Source organism: Arvicanthis niloticus, chromosome 5 (assembly GCF_011762505.2).
Source record: "Arvicanthis niloticus isolate mArvNil1 chromosome 5, mArvNil1.pat.X, whole genome shotgun sequence".
Lineage (NCBI taxonomy): Eukaryota > Metazoa > Chordata > Mammalia > Rodentia > Muridae > Arvicanthis > Arvicanthis niloticus.
Window position 1 is genome coordinate 94957088 of NC_047662.1, and position 14315 is coordinate 94971402.

General features: G+C 41.9%; 1 protein-coding gene across 1 annotated transcript; it reads left to right on the top strand.

Annotated features, from left to right (window-relative positions):
* Window positions 1-370: 370 nt before the first annotated feature.
* Aldob (aldolase, fructose-bisphosphate B) lies at window positions 371-13415 on the top strand. Its single transcript, XM_034503253.2, has 9 exons — window positions 371-528; window positions 5002-5123; window positions 6033-6244; window positions 7054-7108; window positions 8543-8703; window positions 9993-10076; window positions 10913-11087; window positions 11472-11671; window positions 12919-13415. Exons 2-9 carry the CDS (start codon window positions 5012-5014, stop codon window positions 13012-13014), a joined length of 1095 nt encoding a protein of 364 aa, XP_034359144.1. The 5' UTR covers window positions 371-528; window positions 5002-5011; the 3' UTR covers window positions 13015-13415.
* The last annotated feature ends 900 nt before the right edge of the window (window positions 13416-14315 follow it).

Consider the following 14315-nt stretch of genomic DNA (forward strand, 5'->3'; position numbering starts at 1 on the left):
GGTGCTCTTGTAAGGGAGAGGCTCACTCTCCAAAGAAAGAAATTAAGGCTCAGAGGACTAACAATAAATAAACCAATACGTGAACGTCCTTGAGGAATGTATGTGTTTAGAAAGCACGAGAGCTCAGCCAGCACCCTTCCAGAGCCTCTTGAAAGATCCAGCTTTCAGTCATCCCTCACCATGTGATCTGCGAGAAGTCTCATATTTTCCTCACCTATAGAGAGTCAGGTCTGGACAGGGAGCTGTGCAACCTAAAGGCTCCCTTGTAGCTCTTAACATTCTGTGAGTGTAAGGAGTGTGTGAGCCTGTACAAAGATTGGCTGTTCACGAGCCAATCAGAGTTATTGAATAAACACCTCCCTACTGTGTCACTGTAGGAGGGGGAGGGCAAAAGTTAAAAAAAAAATCCACCAGACCTTGATAAGAGGGCTATAAAAACCGTGCTCTCCCAAGCAGATCCATCCTATTTGGCGGCTGCCACCTCACACAGCTTCTGACATCTTGGAGGACTCTCTTCCCCTTTGCTGTGTAAGTAAAAGGATTTCCTCTGAAACCTGGGTTGGTCCAGCAAGCTGGGTTAATGATAATGTAGTACCTGGAGAGGGGAATGGACGTTTGCCTGGTGGTGTCTAAAACCTTGATGGACCTGCTTCACTGACTGTTTTTCTCTCTCCGAGCATGAATACCCACCCATTCATACCTTTCCTGGAGGTGGCAAATATTGCTCCAGATGAATGGGCAGTTACTGTTTGCCTGTGTGAGGCACCTCTTGAGTCTTTGTCTTAGAAGAATACTGTAAACACTTCTATTTTTTTTCCCTAGCAACTACTTACTGCACTGTTTTGTTTACGTATCTATTGCCTCCTCATTTTCTGTGTTCTCTTTCCACACCTAAGCCTATCAGTGCTGGAGTTTCTTCCTCACATGAATCCTTGGAGCCTTTGCTTTTTGCCTTCTTCCATTGCTCAAATGAAGAGACGGAGCAGGGCTGGCCACTTCAGAGTGTTCATCTTCCATTGTGAATTCCCAAGCCTTCCAACATACTTGATAGTTTCCCTGGTATTATCTACCTGAAGTAGAAAACACTGTGATAGCCATTGCAGCTTCAGATGTTAGGAATTAAATCCTCCTGATTTATTTTGATATGTTTTTTCTACTATTTGAAAACCAGGCATATTGTGAGAATATATTGTTTTGTTTTTTTAATAAATCCCTCTTCAGCCAGTTACCTAGGGCTCCATAGGACAGTTTGGCTCAGCCAGGTTGAACACTCTGCTGCTGTGGTACATCTGGGGAGCACACAGGTCCAGGTTAGAGGTGGGAGGACAGAGAATGGGGTACAGCTGCTGAAAACCTGACAGTCTCTGTGGTTTAGGACACAGTTTTGGGAAAAGAACACCAGGAAAGGGCAGCCCTAAGCCATCTAGCTTATCAGGTTTGCCTCTGTAGCAGCAGAGTGGGCAACAGAGCTGTGTGCATCTTCATGCTCTCATACATCATACACATAAGTGCTGTGGACACGGCTTGGTAATCACAGACGTTCAATGAATTACAGCCTCACCCCTGTGTTTGTCTTGAAAACCCACCTGTCTCGAGCACAGAGAAGCTTTTGCTCTGCTCTTACATTTCCCCAGGAGTTAAATATCCACATCTTACAAATGATTGACTGCAGAACCTCTTCAAGGAACACAGGAAGAACCACACAGCAAGATTCTATGCACCCTTTTGTAGAAAGACCGGACATAGCGTTCGATGTCAGAAGCCACTAAAATGTGATTCGCAGCCACAGAATATAACTCAGGGCTGCCTGAGCCTCAGTTTCCTCATCTTTAAGGTGGTAGGCTTGATATAAATATCTATAAGTCTTTCAGCAGTTATATCCCATTCCCTCTCCTACCCCCTTGAACTCTAACTGAACCTATGTGCTTTCCAGATGTACCAGAGCAGCACAGTGCAAGCAATGCGCTGAGCTAAACTGGCCTATGGAGCCCTAGGTAACTGGCTGAAGAGGGGTTATAAAAAGACAACATATTCTCACAGTATGCCTGCTTTTCAGAAACTTACACCAAAATAAGTTGATGCAACTGTGCTCTGCCTTACTATATATACTGTCTCCTCATATATGTTAATATGTACCACCTTTCCCATGGTTTACATATGCAGAAGACACACACATGCACACACACATGCACAATCAAACATGGCAAAGAATGTATGCAACAAGATGTAAGGCTCTGCTTCACTCTCTTCCATTCTGTAGAAATAACAGTCAAGTGGCTTCTTTTAGTTTAGAAAGACTAACACATAATATATTGCTGTCATTTCTTTTGTTGTTTTTTTTTTTATAGGACAATAAGCATTCAGTACATATTTCCCTTGAAGCTTTTCATTTGATAATTAATGAAAAATTTCCATCACACTTTTAAAAATAAAGTGACTTGGGACCTTAGAAATCAGAAGTTTAAAGGAGTAAAGTTCACTATCGTTAAGTATTCCAGGCTGGCCGTTCTGTCTTCCAGTGACGAACATTGACCTGTGACTCTGTTTTATGATTAACTGAGGGGCAAAATTTGTGCTGATGTGGTACAGACCTTTAGTCCCTTTGTAAAAGTTTAACTTTCTGTTAACAGGATGAGTTTGACTTGACTTTTCTCTGTAATTCTTGCTGAGTCGGCATACCCAGCATGGAGAAAAATAGCCCATGAGTAACAGAAACAGCAGTGCTCTTTAGGTGAACATGACCGTTCTTTCAAAAGCTAAAAAATGGAAACACTAATACCTTGTGTTTCCCCATCATTTATGAAACATCTTCATGCTTATCATACAGCTTAACAAGCTTACACTTGGAGCAACAGAGTGTTCAGAGGTTGCATGCGAGTCATCTGTAACCTGATATCTAAAGCAGGTATTAGTGTCAAGTAATTAATATTAAAATAAAACTCAGAGACCTTTTACGATTTGCCCAAGATTCTAACTAGAGACAGATTGCTGGTCCTTGAACCAAGGCTCTGTCTGATGAACTGGCAGTAAATCTCCATATGAATGTCAGATGTTTGTGAATTGGTGATATCTTGGTTTAAGAACTCATAACCCAAGGTACACTAGACTGTCATTGGGAGATTAGGATTCCCTCAGGCCAATTCCATCCACCAGGTCCACTCTTCCCTTTGAATAAAAGGGAACAAGAAGGAACACCACCCTTTCCCCTAACTCTGTACATTATCAGGTATTAGCCCTACAAACAAATAATTTAGATGATCATACAGTCCCTCCTAATATGATAGGAGTGTGTTATTTAGTAACTTTTCTATTGCGTGACAAAACATCATGACCAAGGCAATTTATAAAAGAAAGCATTTAATTTGGGGCTCATAGTTCCAGAGGGTTGCAGTCCATAACCATCATAGCAGGGAGCATGGCAGCAGGCAGGCAAGCATGGCACTAGATTAGTAGCTGAGAGCTTATATCTTGAGGCACATTCATGAGGCTGAGAGAGAAAAAACTAACTGGCAATGACATAGGCTTTGGAAATCTCAAAGTCAGTTCCCAGTAACACATCTCCTCCAACAAGGCCGTACCTCCAGATCTGTCTTAAATAGTTCTAACAGTTGGGGTCTGAGTATTCAAATATATGAGCCTACAGAGATCAGTCTCATTTAAACTACCACAGAGAGGGGAAGAATCAGTCTCCTTTCTGGGATTCCTGTGAGGAATAAATTACATGGTAAGTGTTAAGCAATTGGCAACATGCTTGACAAACAACAATAATCTGTTATTATTACTGTATCAATTTTTCATGTTTTATTATGGGATTTTTTTTTTTGGCAACTGTCAACTTATTTCTGCCAATCGTTAAATCGAGAGGGGCATTTTGTATCTTCATTTGAAGGTTACTACTTTAGCCTTTTCCCGTTTGAAGACCTTTGAAGTGAAGCTAAAACTCCTTGAAGCTAGACAAGGTAGACATACTATAGAAACGTGGAAAATGCCATCTACCTGTAGCTGGGACTAGAAAGAGTCTAAGAAATATTTTTTTTTTCCTAAAAATGTTGCCCACTGGCTTTCCCTAATGCCCAATGACAGTATTGAGTTAGGACAAGAATTTGGGAAGTAGAGAGTAGCAGTAGTGATGTCACCAGGTACACCTTCTCATGAATTAGCTCAGCAGGCATTGGTTCCTTGTATCTCAAGGGACAGGATACTGAGAACTTTCCCCAAAGGGATACAGAGAATGGGAAGAAGTGGGTAAAAGATAAAGCTGGGTAGCAAGTTAGCTTTCTTCCAACTTGGAGCTCACGCTGCTACAGAGAGGGCTGCTTGGGTATGTGGACATGTCTCTCTGTGCTTAGCAGAGAGGATATGTGCAGCAGAGAACACCATTTGATTTCAGTAGAGGCCAGAACTCCTCTTAGTCCAGAGGCTCTTGGGAAAACTTCTCAGTAGTGCAACCCAAGTAGTTTCACAGATGGTTAAAAGCAAGGAAAATTAACCCTGCTCTTCATCTGCTCTAATCCAAAGTCAGAGGGAGGTTAACTTTAAGGACAACCATATGTTTCCCCTCTTAGAATTGTTCCCTAGAGAATAATCTGCTGGTACTAGACTAACAAAGGAAAGTGAGGGGTAGTCAGGGCCATTTGGAATACCCTCCAGCACCCAAAAATCCACAGGACAGAGAACCCATTACTAAAGTTTTTTCCATTTGACAGACTTTAGTGGTTCAGCCTCAGGATCAGTGATCCCAAAGGTCTCCTGGGAAGTCTATTTAGGGCTACTAAGAGTATTTGACTTCTTACCTTCACCCTGAACATCTGGTATCTTACCTTATTCATCATGAATAACCACCCTTATTCAGGTGAAGGGGACACGACACAACAGGGATTGTTGGAAATGGGCCAGAAGTGACAAAGGGGGCCCATCTAGCCTGTCTGCACATTTTAACTGTCCTGGCCACTAATCCATGGGAGACACCCACAATTGTGTGTCCTGTATTCTCTTTTGTAGACCTATCATCATGGCTCACCGATTTCCAGCCCTCACCTCAGAGCAGAAGAAGGAGCTCTCTGAAATTGCCCAGCGCATTGTTGCCAATGGGAAGGGCATCCTGGCTGCAGATGAATCTGTGGGTGAGTGTAAGAAAGTTATGCCACAGAAGAACATACTGTGCTTGAACCCTGGAAAAGGCAACTTGATAATCAGTCTCCTTCCTCTCAGAGGAAGTAAAGGCTTATGTACTTAGTGAGTGTAGATAGACCATTAGAGCCCTGGAATATTAATAAGAACATTCTGGAAACCAAATGAAGAAACTCAGGTCCTCCATATTAGGAATCTAGTCTGTAGAAGTCAGAAGTTCAATAACCAAGGAAAATCTACAGCTGCCAGTTCTTTCTTTATAACTGTGTGTTGTGAACAGCATATTGAGAACTTACCATGAAGGGAAACAGAAAACGAGCTAGATTTCTCATGCAAAACATAAGTGGTTAGTGAGCTCTGCCTTGTCCCAGTTTGGACCTGTGGCCAAGGAGAAGTCAGTTTAGACTAAACCAGCCTAGACAGGGAGGCACCTAGACTAGGGCAGGGCTAGTGACTGAAGAAGTCACAGGATGCACAGGGCAGAGCTAGACGTCTTGCATAGTCTACACTAAAATTATAAGAGTTAAAGTTAAGAGGCTATCTCATCCCTCCATCCACTGAGTGGGTATCCAACGAGATTTAGGAGAGAAGGGGAAGGACAGGGAGGAGAGAAGAGAGGGGGGGGACAGGAGAAGGCTGGAGGGCCTTTCACATCCCAAAGAGCCTTCATGTCCACCTGACCCCTACATGGCAGTTTGTATATTTTCCAGTTAAAAGTCTTAGAGCAACTAATGCCTCCTTCTTTGAGGACCAAAATCCACACAGGAACTTTGAAGATCTAGGTTTAAAAGAGGCGAAGGGGTCTTTGCTTCTCACCCCATGAGAAATACTGAGCACGGACAAAGATAACAGTATAGCACTGGCTTGCTCCCCCTCATCCTACCTTCGGCTGGTCTCCCTAGGCACCATGGGAAACCGCCTACAAAGGATAAAGGTGGAAAACACGGAAGAGAACCGAAGGCAGTTCCGAGAAATCCTCTTTAGTGTGGACAATTCCATCAACCAGAGCATCGGCGGAGTGATTCTTTTCCATGAGACCCTCTACCAGAAGGACAGCCAGGGAAAACTGTTCAGAAACATTCTCAAGGAGAAGGGAATTGTGGTGGGCATCAAGGTGAATACTCCGATTCCTATTTCACTCTGACTTTTCCTAGGCACACTCCCAGCATTCTGGATAGTACGCGGCCTGAACTTAGCAGTGCACCTTCATTTCTCACCCCTTTCCATTCTCTTTCTCAGATGGAGACCGGGATCCTCTTCTAGATTTCTACTGTAGTGCTCTCTTTGCAACCAGGGGGGTTCTGTTTGTTTGTTTGTTTGTTTGTTTGTTTTTGTTTTGCCAGGCATTTAGTGTTTCTGCATACCTATTTCCTCATTTCTTGAGACAATGAATATCTGCTTCACGAATGATATAAGGAACGAACCTGGTTTTAAAGCAGACTCTGTCCTGTAGTTTATCAGTCAACAGTTGGTTTTATTAAACCACTTGTCCTGAGTCTTCAATACAGCATGCAGTTCTCCAGGGAAAATGAGCACGTATTGAATACACACATCTGCAAGCACTACTTAATCCATCATGCAAAATACAGAGGTAGAGTTAACTCCTCTCCTTACTTTAGAGGAGGAATGAAAACTGGAGCCTGTGGGATGCTGAAACACAGGCTACCTGCCTCTCTTTTATTTTGAGCAGACACTGCACTTCTTATCTCTTACCTCCTGTCTGAACACAGTGCCTGGGGGAGCAGATGCTTTGTAAATGTCAGGACAGACGCTGGGTTCCCAGCAGGCAGTCTCCCTTCTGCAGAATGGATTTGAGTCCCCACAGCGACTCAGATGCTTTCCTAATTGACATGCTTGTGAAAGATGAGAATTCCTCTCACTCTTGCTTGACCCTCCTCAAACTGTTCATTGTTTTATCCACAGTTGGACCAAGGAGGTGCCCCGCTTGCAGGAACAAACAAAGAAACCACCATTCAAGGTAAGAACCTTGTCTACTGATGAGACAAAGGATGCCAGGTAGGGTAGAGTTGAAGGCAAGTGAAGGAAAGGAGGAAACAAGGTGACTATCAGTTCTAACACCAGTGGGTATACCTGCATGTTTGTTTTCTTCTCCTTGTTTCCCCAAACACTCGTTGGTGCTGGAGATGGAACCCAGCAGCTTTCCAGTATCACTAGACAAAATCTGCCACTGAGATACATACACAGCCCAGACTGCCAGCCTTCCTTATCTCTCCTTCTTCTCCTTCCTTCCCTCTCTCCCTTCCCTCTATTCTTCCCTTCCTCCCTTCCTCTCTCCCTTTCTCCCTTCCTTTTTCTCTTGCACCCACTGCAGATTGAACCCAGGACCTTCAGTATACCAAGCAATCACTCTACAACTAAACTATATCCCTAATATTTTTTCTTTTTATGGTATGTGTGTGTGCAAGCACGTGATAGGCACATGTGTCTGTACCATACTGTGTGTGTAGGTCGGAAGACAACTTAGTCCTTTCCTTCCAGTATGGGAGTTCTGGGGCTCAAACTCTGGTCACCACTGGCAGCAAGCATCTTTATTTACTGAGGTGTGTAGTCAACCTTGTTTGTGTTTTTGAGATAGTCTCACTCTGTAGTTCAGGCTGGCCTGGAACCTCTGTCTCAGTCTCCAGAGTATTGGATTATGGGAATGAGCTAGATCACCCAGCTTTGTGGGTACCGGGTATTGAACCCAAGGCTTCACACATGCAGGGTAAGCACCCTACTGCTGAGCTACATTCTCAACGTAGCAATCCTACCTCTTCTGTTTAATAACTGTGTGACCCTGGGCCAATCCTTAGTTCTATCACAATAAAATGGGTGACAGTACCTACTTTGCAGACTAGTTATAGTATATTTTAAACACCATACTTATATATAATACTTACCTCAGTCTGTTGCCTAGAAAAGACACACTGTACCTGGAAACACTATTTTTACAGAAAATTCCAGGAATAGTAGAGGAAAGACCTCAGGTTTGGGGGCCAGTTTGGATCCTTTTTCCATAACATGCTAAACAGATCTTTTTGAAAGATATTCCCTGTCCAGGAAGTTAGTCCCACCTGTCAGGTTAGCTCAGCAGAATTTGAATCTCAGCTTTCACTTTCCACTTATTCCAAATTTATGGTCAGGACATTTAAACACCATCAATTTCCACATTTATGAGGATTGTTTTTGACTATGAGTTCCTTAGGTTTTACTCAGAGTACATCAAATATGTCAAAACTGAGGTTATTAAATCTGGGCCTTCTGGCTCCATCCTGGGATCAATTCTTATTTGTTTGGGATTCTTAGTTCTCAAACACAACCCATTGGAAAAGTCCTTTACTTAATGAGAAGCCCCATGGACTAGGCATAGGGTGCAAAGAAGCCCCTCCCCTCTCTCTGTTGTGACTTGCAGGACTTGATGGCCTCTCTGAGCGCTGTGCTCAGTACAAGAAAGATGGAGTTGACTTTGGGAAGTGGCGTGCTGTGTTGAGGATCGCTGACCAGTGTCCCTCCAGCCTTGCTATCCAAGAAAATGCCAATGCTCTGGCTCGCTATGCCAGCATCTGTCAGCAGGTGCTCTCCTTCCACCCTGTGATAAAAATAGACTATTCCTTTCTTCAGAGTCTTGCTTTTCAATTTCATTATAGTCAGATATAATCTTGGATGTAAAATTGGACACAATCAAAAATATTTATGTATACACACACACACACACACACACACACACACACACACACACACAACTTTAATTATAGCCACTTGTGAAGGAAGAGCGCTGGTTCTACAAGCCAGTAGAAATCTTATCTTATTAACCTATGACTTCATGGTCAATGCTAGCAACTTCTGCCCTCTACAACTGTTCTATAAGCCAAATCTTAAAAATATCAGGAGGAGGCATTGTTTGGTATATAAGTAAATAAAAGGACCTAAAACAGCAACACACACACACACACACACACACCACAGAGCAGAATAAAAACTTTTAATGAAGTCCAGCTCAACTTCATAAATAAATAAATAAATAAATAAATAAATAAATAAAGCCCTAGAGCAGTGGTTCTCAACTATCCTAATGTTGCAACCCTTTAAAACAGTTACTCATGTTGTAGTGACCCTCAAACATAATTTTGTTGCTATTCCATAACTGCAATTTTGCTATTATGAATCATAACATAAATATCTCATATGCAGAGCATCTGATATGTGACCCCTGAAGGGGTTGTGACCTACAGGTTGAGAACGATTGCTCTAAAGACAGGGAATCTGCTTGCTTATACTTCATAATGTCCCAGAGAAGATCATCTTAGATCACTAGCTAGAGGGTGTAACTTGGAACTAGCCTCTGTCACAACTTTTTCTCATAGGATGATGACTGGATGCTAGCATTTCTAGCCAACATGTGTTGATGCATTTCTGTGTTAGACTTAAACTTGACTTGCAACTGTGGATATTTTGTTAAGATTACTGTAGCTGTGGGTACCTGGAAATTTCCAGTAAGAACTGTCAGCTCTCCATGAATTCAGATATTTCTTAGTGTTAAATTTGGTGGTTTGAAAAAGATAGCCTCTAGTTTCTTAGATAGCTAGAATGGTCTGTAGTTAAAATAAGATATAGAAATCAAATGTTTGCATTTTAACACCCACTCCAGAAAAGTTCTTTAACTTCGATTTTGTCTGTGTGTCTAAGCCACAAGTGCTCACTAGATACTCCATACATTTCTTTTAACCATCATCAACTAAACAAAACAGCATTTCTCCCTAACACCTTTCTTTTCTTTCAGCCACATCTGTTGGTTGCTCCCTAGTGGAGGACCACAGTGAGCACTACTTCATCTGTGTGTCTCCTCCCATTTTTTTTTCCAGAATGGGCTGGTACCTATTGTTGAGCCTGAGGTGCTTCCTGATGGAGACCATGACCTAGAGCACTGCCAGTATGTTTCTGAGAAGGTAGGTTTGGAACATAAAGTTCTTGACTCCAGTTAAAAATTTTTAAGAAAAAGCTTTTACTTAAACACATAATAGATGAATTTCAGAATAACCTTTAGTTCAGTATCATTAGGTAGCTCAGGAAAGAGAAAGAGGTGCCTATCAACCCTTCACATTTCAGCGTGTAGTGTCTTGTAGGAATAAGATTTGGAATTGACAGTCCTTTTGCCTACTGTGGGACCTGGGACAAGGCAGGTTGCCTCTTTTGAACCTCAATTCTGTGTGTACACTATGAAATCTTAAAAGGCTCACATGAGAAACTATAAACCATGTTGTTCTCATGGGATTTTCTAAACCAGTCATAGAAGTTTTGAAAAAAAAACTGTGATTTTCTTGATAAATCATGAGGAGGTATGACAGATATAATGTTACCTCACCTGAATTTCTCCACATGTTGAAAAGAAGTGTGGTCTGAGATAGGATATGAAAGAACTGTTTCTAAAATGCATGTTACTTATTATCATCAAGATTCCATAGGAAAGTTTAGATGTCCCAAACTACTGAATCAAGGCTGTCTCAGATGATGACACTGAACAAGGAAATGGAGATGAGCACTGTCTGGGAAATAAAGCCATGTCAATAGTTCATGCAGAGGGGCAGCTAGTTGTCCCATGTGGTAGGGCTCAATGATATAGTTTGCAAATACATGGCCCAGAGGAGACTTGGGGATCTTAGAAGCTGTGACCAAGATACACATGGAAGTTGCTTCATCCTGCCCCCTTGTAATACAGAAGGGCCAGCATCAGGTGATTCTAAGGTTTACTCCAAGTTTTATCTATTTGTCCCCTGTTCTTCAGGTCTTGGCTGCTGTCTACAAGGCTCTCAATGATCATCATGTTTACCTAGAAGGCACCCTGCTAAAGCCAAACATGGTGACTGCTGGGCATGCTTGCACCAAGAAGTATACACCAGAGCAAGTGGCTATGGCCACCGTGACAGCTCTTCACAGAACTGTTCCTGCAGCAGTGCCTGGTAATGCTTCCTTTCTCCTCAGACTTAAGGTCTTAGTTTTTATTCTTCAGAAGATAGCCACAAACATCTATATTGGTGTGGAGCCTGTTTGGATCCTTGACATAAGATATTATCTTCTACCTCACAGGCATCCAATGCTTTTATCTCCTACTGTATGATGCTAAGTATCCTTTTCAGTCTACTTGAAGGCTCATATATGTTCATTTTTTCAACATTTCACTGCCCTCCTATTCAATTCCCTCTCTTCTCAGAAAGGGCAAACTGACATGTTACCCAGTTCCACAAGTCCAGTAGAAGAAAGATTAAGACATCATATTGCTTTTAGGCCTATTGCTTGTTTTTCCAAGCTAGGACTATAGAGTACAAAGACCTCTCTCATTGCAGGTATCTGCTTTTTGTCTGGAGGCATGAGTGAGGAGGATGCTACACTTAATCTCAATGCTATTAACCGTTGCCCTCTACCAAGGCCCTGGAAACTAAGCTTTTCATATGGAAGAGCCCTCCAGGCCAGTGCGTTGGCTGCCTGGGGTGGCAAGGCTGCAAACAAGAAGGCAACCCAGGAAGCTTTCATGAAGCGGGCTGTGGTAAGAAGCTGCTCTCTCTTGTCTTCTTCAGAGTTGTGAGGCCTGGCATTTCTTGTTTGGAAAATGTTCTTGCAGATAGTGTCTACTGGGTATTAAAAAATGTGATATGACAGCTCAATAAGAAGAGTGTGGTTAGAAAGGGTTTGAGGTTTTCTACCCTAGTCAGACAGTTGATAATAAAAGAGAAAAGGATTGTCAATTAACGTACTTCAGGGGAAAGGAGATAAAAAGATCACTTCTTCTTGTCTCCTGAATTTGAGATGTCTTTCATTTGAAAATTGTCACAAGAAGGGACATGGTAAAAAAACAGCAATTATACTGTAGGATGACCCAAGGATCACAGGAAAAGATACAAGAGCTTCAAAGAAACGACATAACATACAAGAGAGAAATTAAAATCAAAGGCCCTGAGATTAGCATTGAGGAGCATGCCAGTGTCCCTCAACAAAAATTTTCAACAAAGAGGAGAAAGATGCTCATTTAAGGATTTTGTTAGGAATTTTAACATGCAGCTCTAATTGGACTCAGTAGGTTATTCACAGAAACTAAAAAGGACAGGACACGAAGCATAGAGGTGAAGTACGGGCATTCCTGGAGGAAGTGGGGCCGACAAGTTGGAGTTACATATATGATCAAGATGTAGTTTACACATATAAAATTGTTGAAGAATAGGTGAAAGCTATTCTACTTAAAAACAAAAGTATTGGGGAAAAACTAGAAAGGTGTACAGGAGAAACAAGGACCAAAATAAGTTTAGTCTACTAGCAAATATTAGGTTTGAAATAAGCTCTGTGATAACAAGGACTGGGGTGAACAAAGCAGATACAGGCACTGTGCTCAGGGAGTTTAAGTTTAAAGCACTAGGAGAGAGGATGGCATGAATGAATACCAAGCAAAAGGAGCCCTAAACGAGAGTGAAGTTAGGGAATGAGGGTCACTGAAGCTAAAAGGAACTACAGGATACAGGACTGTAAGGGACTGTTGTTGGTCTTAGAAAGACAGGAAGGAGGGAAACAATGGGCAGTGAGTGACAGAAACCTCAAACCTGACAAACAAATACCAGTACACTGAGAAAATAAGGAAGAAGACATAGAAGGAAGGGGCACCAACAGCAATATTTAGCAGCATTAGTACGAAGAGTTAAAATCACAAAATGGGAGTGTAGGTGGTTCAAATGAGCAATAGACAGTATAAGCCAGGCGCTGCAGCTCCTTAATTCAGTGTCTTCTCTACTGTTTGGTTTTCAGGCTAACTGCCAGGCGGCCCAAGGACAGTATGTTCACACAGGTTCATCGGGTGCTGCTGCTACCCAGTCGCTCTTCACGGCTTCCTATACCTATTAGATATGGTCACCCACCAGCCAGGCTCCAGTTCGCCTAAATATTTTGGTTGGAGACCAGTCAACCCTGGAAATTAGATAGCATTTGATTTAACTTCTGAAAACACAACGTATGCGAATCATAAACACAGGAGAAAAGCTGAATCAGCTGTTGAAACACGAGTTATGAACATTGTCACCCAATAGTCTCTGAATACCTCCAGTTCCCCGTGTTCCAGAACATTCTTCCAAGAAAAGAACAGGCTCTCCAAGGAAAGTCAGTCTTCCATGCACACAGCTATTACTGAGAAAAGCAATTCAGAAGCAGAGGACGGAGAAGGGCATTTTAATAAACATACTTACCAGGGATTGGTTATAGACGAGGCACAGCAACAGAAAAAGAAATAAAAAGTATATAAACCTTCAGTTGGTGCTGTTTCACTTTTCTGCTCTTGTTGATGGATCCTGCATTTCATTGTCTTTGCTTATACAAGATAAGACTGGCATCAATAGCTAGCATCCTCAGCTTGGGAAATCCACTGCAGTCAAATGGCTGATGGTTCCCTTTAGCTAGAAACTCTACCAAATTAAATAACAGTTCTTTAGGTTGATTCTGATATGCAGCCATATCAGAACAGCCAGTCTAGACTTCTAGTTGGAGAATATTTGAAAATTCTAAGCTACAACAGAGAATCACCTCTTCGAACCTACGGAGTGTAAGGAATGAGTCGATGTACCTTCCGGCTTGGTACGCTCCTCTCCAGGAATCCAGGTTTTGTGACACGGAACCACATTTTCCTCTCAAAGTCAGGCTTGTCCCTTGGCTGTGCAACAAACATTTAGTTACATAGTTTTAGTTTTTGGCTGTCAATGTTCAAACTTGGTTTTCAAAAAATTTTTTAAGAAAATCATAATCACAAGAGAATTTAAACACTGAAACTTTGGACAACACAGGAAGAAAACTTCACCTGATGGGAATGTGGATATATGATGAGTAGAGAAGAGAACAGAACAAAGGGTGTTAGGGATAAAACATGTGTTACGAAGCAATGTTTTAAATGATGCAAGAACTAGACACAGTTACACACACATAACTATTATTAAGATACAGGGCATAGCAAACTAAATTTCTTGAATAATAGAAAAGTAAATGATACTCGATAAAGTAAATTAAGAAATGGAGGCGTAAAACATGATTTTGAGGAATAAGAGAATTCATCCAGGGGGGCTTCTTCTAAGGCAGCCCTGGAATGCCGCATAGGAAAGTGCATTTTACTGTGTGCCATACACATTTGAATATTTGTTTCTGTGTACTTGTCAGTACTT

Bases quoted from the DNA above. Each gene is read 5' to 3' on its own strand.
- Aldob (XM_034503253.2), top strand. From the start codon at position 5,012: ATGGCTCACCGATTTCCAGCCCTCACCTCAGAGCAGAAGAAGGAGCTC. The intron at 5,124-6,032 runs GTGAGTGTAAGA...TGGTCTCCCTAG, and splicing joins GGCTGCAGATGAATCTGTGG to GCACCATGGGAAACCGCCTA. The intron at 6,245-7,053 runs GTGAATACTCCG...TTTTATCCACAG, and splicing joins GAATTGTGGTGGGCATCAAG to TTGGACCAAGGAGGTGCCCC.